The sequence below is a fragment of the Salarias fasciatus genome, chromosome 4, assembly GCF_902148845.1.
Source record: "Salarias fasciatus chromosome 4, fSalaFa1.1, whole genome shotgun sequence".
NCBI lineage: Eukaryota > Metazoa > Chordata > Actinopteri > Blenniiformes > Blenniidae > Salarias > Salarias fasciatus.
This window is the reverse complement of record NC_043748.1, coordinates 18,389,387-18,395,336: the sequence shown is the minus strand read 5'-3', so window position 1 is coordinate 18,395,336 and position 5,950 is coordinate 18,389,387. Positions and strand designations below refer to the sequence as shown.

Below are 5,950 nucleotides of genomic sequence, written 5' to 3'. Positions count from 1 at the left end.
TAATGGTGGATGGAGGGGAAAGAGCTCACTTGAACCCACAGTTTGAGCCTTCAGTCTCTCAGATAAAAGAACTTTTGATACTTTGATATCTTTTTCTCGTTAAAACGCCACTCAACACTTTTCATCTCTCCTTCCTTAATATGAACCCACAACATTGTATTCTACAACCCACGTAATATCCTGAGAAAAATAAATGAAAGCAGTTGTGTTGCCCTCCTCTTTGATTCATTATTTCCTAATAAATGATTATTGATACATATGTAACATATCAACTCTTGTTTAATTCATTGCATTCTGCAGCTCCAGAGTGCTTTGATGTTTGTAGTTCAATATATTAAAGTAACAATAAATGAGAAACATGTGACAGTTTAATCACAGAGTTTAATCCAAAGATTGAATGAGACCATCAATGTTATGAACATTTTTACACAAATAGAAAATCACTACAGGCTGCTCAAAAAGCTCCAAAATAGCTGTTAGAGCGTGAAGTCGGAGCAAGCACTCGTGATTATAACAACGAAATGACCACGAACTAAGCCCCACCCCCTCAGACAGGAACCGTCCAATCAGAGTGAGGAAAACCTCCAGACAGCTTCTGTTATCATCTTTAAATTTTCTGAAAACAAACCAGAGTGGCTTTTAAATGACTCTGAATGTGTGAAATGAAAAAAAAAAAAAAAAAAAAAAAATTATATATATATATATATATATGTATATATATATATATATATATATATATATATATATATATATATATATATATATATATATATATATGTATATATATATGTATATATATGTATATATATATATATATATATATATATATATATATATATATATATATATATATATTTATTTATAATCTGCTGGTTGATAAAGCATCAAGGCTCAGATCATTCTGCCGATTGATGAGGGTTTCTGCCGACTGAACGCTGTGAGTGACTCCAGAGAGTGTGACACCGGAAATAAACATGCTTTGTGTGTGTGTGTGTGTGTGTGTGTGTGTGTGTGTGTGTGTGTGTCCCCTCTAAGCCTTTCTCTTCTTGAGCATCTCCAGATACGTGCGCAGCGACTTCTGAATGGAGTCTCTGCTGGTGAACTCGATAAAGTCCTGGATGTTGGTCTCTCTGTGTGCGAGCATGTTGTCGATAGTCGACTTTCTCACCATGAACTTGGAGATCTGTCTGGCGTGTTCTGCAAAGTCAACAAATCGAGAATCAGCAGCACATTTGTCAATAATGTTTAATAATAATAGTAAGAAAATAACAATAATGTTCTTTATTCAGTGGTAAAAATTTTTGCCTTGAGTCTCTAAGAACAACCTTTGAAGACCAGCAAGGCACTTATTACCTCCGCCAAGGAGGTTATGTAATCACTTCGCTTTGTTGGTTTGTTGGTTGGTTGCTTGGTTTGTTAGCAACATTACGGAAAAAGTTATGGACAGATTGCAATGAAACTTTGTGGAAAGGTAGGTTTTGGGCTAACTTAGAATCCATTAAATTTTGGTGATGATCTGGATCACTGTCTGGATCTAGGATTTTTTTTAAAGGATTCTTTATCATTGAGAGATAGGGCAGTCTTTGACATAGTTGGGCATAACTCAACAATAAATGACAAGGGGGCTTAGCAAAAAAATTACAGTGTAAGTTCTTCAATGACTCTAAGAGGTACCAGCTGCTGATCCAGATCACGGAAGTATTCCGGATACCAGGATCCAGAACAGACAAAAAATACCGGGATTCCGGAGTGTCAGTCACTGTGAGGCAACACATTCAGATATGAACATGCAGCAAGCAGCTTTCTCCCATACATTGTTTGTGTTGGGGAGAAAAAAATGTTTTTTATTATATATGGTGTTCTTATTGTTGTTGGTGACTGATTTGAGCTGTGGCGGAGGTCTGCGCTCTCTGAGTGCCAAATTCTAGTTCTGGTTTAATTTGTTAAACAGTTTGTATTTGTGGCAGAAAATATAAATTCTCTCATGTGTAAAAGCTGCAACACTCTGCATGAGAAAAAATAACCTCTATGCTGCATGCATTGCTATACAGCTATTTATTTAATTTCATTGTTTTGTGTTCAATTTTGTTTTAATTCTAGATAAAATATTTGAGCTTGCAAATCACTTTCACATATTCGTAACTACAAAAAAGGGAAGGGAATTCTGTGTCCTGCAGGCTTTTGAAAGTATTTATTTAGTAAATAACATAAAATTTTAATGACTTGAGAGGCAAGTATTATGTCTGAGATGTTTTGAGATACCTGGAATAGCACACCACTTGGTAATGGTTTTCTTAGCGGTGCTGAGGACCTGATCTTCAGGCACCACAAGGTCCACCAGTCCTATCTTCAGGGCCTCTGAGGGATTGTAAAGCAGCCCCAACTGCAGCGCCAACTCTGTGAGCCGGTGACCCACCGTGTTGACCATGGAGTCCTTCAACCTGCAGGCGGCAGCAGCAGAAACACCAGGGGCCTCATTCATAAAACACGGAGTAATAATAAAGTCAACATATGCCCAAAAGCCAAAAACAAGTCAGACTTCTTTAACCAGGCGCACGCACACCTGCTCACACTTTTCCTTTTATAAATCACAGTCCGCTTGGAAAGCATGTCCTGCCCTAGACACGCCCACTTTCTATTATAAATTGTCAATGCAAAGTACCTCCTGAATATTCTGCCTGCTAATCAGTGGACTTTTGATCAATCACGGCAGGAAAAAAATATGAATGAAGAATTAATTAACAACTTAAAGGTGCTGTAGGCAGGATTTTACTCGTCAATGCTAATTTTTCTGTGTTTTCTTTGGATTAAATGTTAGAGTATCCATTGATAATCCTTTAGGAGTGGAGCACAATTGCTCTACCGCGAGGGCGCAGCGTTTCCATCTGTCTCTGTTCTGAGCCGAAAAGGAATCTTGACAGCTCCAGGTATCTTTGACCAATCAGAAGAGCCCATGAGGCTCTAACCGTGATTGGTTGAGGGGCGTTCGTCGTGCGTTCTTGTGGGAGGGGCGTAACTTGCGTAAGGGCGTGATGTCAGAGAAAACAGGACCGGATTGGCTGTGCTGGGTTTCAAATCGCCATCTTACATGGGTCAAATCGCCATCTTGCTTAGGTAACCTTAAGCAAGATGGCAGAGATGTGGAATCCTGCCTACAGCACCTTTAATTGTTTTTGAAATCCTGACATTTGCGTAGAAAGTGACGTACGCTACTTTCAGGGTCCATTTTGTGTGTAAGCAACGTTCATAAATGAGGGACTAGAAATGCTTCGTTATTATTATTATTATTTTTACAGATCTTTACCAGATCTAATCTTTACCAAAACGGTGCGACCATGCCGAGCTGCGTCTCATTCAGGCCGATACCGTAACGAGGGTTGTCTGCCATAATCCTGTAGTCACAGGTCATTGCCATCAGACAGCCACCTGCAGGACTGGAGCCCTGTGAAAAGAGTCAGGCTGTAAGAACCAGGGCTGTGTGATTTACAGATGGAGTGAACGTGCGTGTGTGTGTGTGTGTGTGTGTGTGTGTGCATGTGTGTGCGCGTGCGCGTGTGTGTGTGTACATACATTGATTGCTGCTATTGTGACTAACTTGGAGCTGTACAATTTCAACCACATCTCTTGCACAGCTCTCCAGAACTCGCCACGGTGCTCCGTGCTCGTCTCATACATCTCCAGGAGATCCAGACCAGCTGAGAACACCTTGGGCTGGCTCTGCATGTATGAAACACAACTCAGAGTAAACTGTCTAGATGTGCAACCCAGGAGTAAAAGAAGCACACTGCTCAGAAAACATTCAAAAGGTTAAACACTGGAGAAATACAGCAGTGATAACGATCCACACTGCCGCCGTGGGTTAATCCGATGGGATTACCGAGGTGATGATGAGGCCTCTGCAGCTCTTATCCATCTCCAGCTTCTCCACGGTGATGCAGATCTCTGTGAGGAACTCCAAGCTGAGGGCATTTACTGGAGGACACTGCATGTGCATGACTGCCACTCCTGCAAAATTAATTCACACACACAAAGAAAAGTCAGAGGTAAACATGAAAAATGTGTTTGTTTATACAAACACTTGACAGGTACAGCTGGGACACATCTTCAATGATGAATTCAGGCTCAACAAGTGCCTCAGGTTGTAAGATCTTGGGAGCCCATCTTCATTTTTTCCATCAGAATGGAAAAATCTTCACCTGTGCTCTGGTCAAAATCAAGTTTAATGTTCTGTGCAGTGGAGCTGTTCCTCTGCTGAGCGACGAGGACGGGAGACGCACAAACTCTGCCATGCCTGCTGGAGGACAGCTGACAGAAAAGACCTGCATGGACAGAGAGATATAATTAGTGTCTTTCTGTGTTCTAACGAGAAGAAAAACATTGCAAAGTTCAGAAAATACTTAAATGCAAGTATGATTCTATGATTTTAGGGTATGGCCGTTAGAGTTTGCATCTTCAGGTTATCGAGTGTGTTTTTTTGGTAGAAAAAAACAATGTATTGCCATTTTATTTGCAACTTACATCTTGTTCCAACCTTCCATTGAATTTCAGCTGCATTTTTCTGCTGAACATGATACAATAATAAACATGTTTTCCTCTGACAGCAGGTGTCACAGTGCTTGAGTATGATCCAAAGACCCCTAAATTCTCCCAATGAGATCCATTTCTGTCAGATATCTGAGCAGACTGCTGCTGTAGTGGCAGCCAATAACTTCCTGAACTCCATTACTTCTCCCATCTGGGAAAGTCTTTTCTTTAGTGGCTCCCTTTCCCCTGAGTATTTGTCATGCCTGAGAACATGATTAACAACTCTTCAGCATCACAGTGCTCACACAACCCAGAATGGTGTCTATTGACAAAATACAGTGCCTTATTGAGCCAACCCTCAAAGTGGACATCATATTTTCCTCTTCGGTGCTCCTGGTTGCTACACTGGTTGTGATCACTTCCAGTTGAATTGAATAAATATGTCTCCCTGAGAGTGAAGTGTCCCAATCTCTTAGGCCTTTGATCTGATCAATGTCTCTTTGGATAACATTCACATTTAAAGATAAGAATCCTGGATTTTCAAGGAACTTTTAACAGCACTTTTTGAAATACATTTGAATTGACACAAATGTTTCAACAAACGGGATAATTAAAACATTTTACGATTGAATATTGGGAAAGGATTAAGATTTCATACATGCTGAATTAGACATGCAAGCTATATGTGTATGTCTAGGTGGGTATATAGTTGGAGATAGATTATTTTGTGTATATGTATTTTCATGAAAATGTTACCATAGATTATATGTTCTCCCTAAGCCAGAAGTTAGAAATACAGAAAAAAATATCAATACATAAGAGTGAAGCTGCACGTTTTGAGCTTTTATCCTACAAATGTTCAGTGCAGTTTATGGAATTCACATGAAAATTAAGAATGTTAACCGAACAACACTGCTTAATGTACAAACGTCGACATGTATATAATTATAACCTCTGAGGTGTCGTGTTTCAGTCATGAATCTCAGATAAACAGGAAGGTAAAGTTGAAAAGCAGCTGACCTTTGCTCTACTTTCTCTGGCAAACAGCTAAAAGTATCAACTCCTAAGAAAGTAATGCAACAAGGAGGACAGTACCGCGGCTTCCATACATTATCTGTTTAATGAAATTTTACCGGTTAAAGCGCAGCTTTTTCTCAAAGCCGCTCTTAAAGCCATTTTTCTCTGACGGCTGGCTGGAGGACCTGCAGCTGTTTCTTCTTCTTCGTTTTTCATCAGGCAGAGAGTCTTTTCTTCTTCTTCTCTGATTGAGTTCAGTATTTGGGCCGCAGCGCCCCCTGCAGCGAGTAGAATGTATTTAAATAATTGGGTGGAAAAAAACATTGCATTGTACAAAATATTTTTGAACTTTAAGCCTGATTGGTTGTACAAATAGACTTTAAATTTTAGAACTTAATTGAAAGTGCAA

The 5,950-nt window shown here is 39.6% G+C and overlaps 1 protein-coding gene across 1 annotated transcript; it reads right to left on the bottom strand.

Annotated features, from left to right (window-relative positions):
• Positions 1 to 873: 873 nt before the first annotated feature.
• Positions 874 to 5,750, bottom strand: LOC115387555 (enoyl-CoA delta isomerase 1, mitochondrial-like). Its single transcript, XM_030090317.1, has 7 exons — positions 5,658 to 5,750; positions 4,197 to 4,319; positions 3,878 to 4,005; positions 3,571 to 3,717; positions 3,321 to 3,442; positions 2,263 to 2,441; positions 874 to 1,197 (listed from the first exon to the last, which is right to left on the bottom strand). Exons 1-7 carry the CDS (start codon positions 5,698 to 5,700, stop codon positions 1,031 to 1,033), a joined length of 909 nt encoding a protein of 302 aa, XP_029946177.1. The 5' UTR covers positions 5,701 to 5,750; the 3' UTR covers positions 874 to 1,030.
• Positions 5,751 to 5,950: the final 200 nt, after the last annotated feature.

What these genes read in the sequence shown, in the direction of transcription:
- LOC115387555 (XM_030090317.1), bottom strand. Translation starts at nt 5,700, where the DNA reads ATGGCTTTAAGAGCGGCTTTGAGAAAAAGCTGCGCTTTAACCG. An exon ending in GAGGCCTCATCATCACCTCG is followed by an intron (nt 3,718 to 3,877) that starts GTAATCCCATCG and finishes TCATACATGCAG; the next exon opens with AGCCAGCCCAAGGTGTTCTC. An exon ending in GGCATGGTCGCACCGTTTTG is followed by an intron (nt 2,442 to 3,320) that starts GTAAAGATTAGA and finishes TGCCGCCTGCAG; the next exon opens with GTTGAAGGACTCCATGGTCA.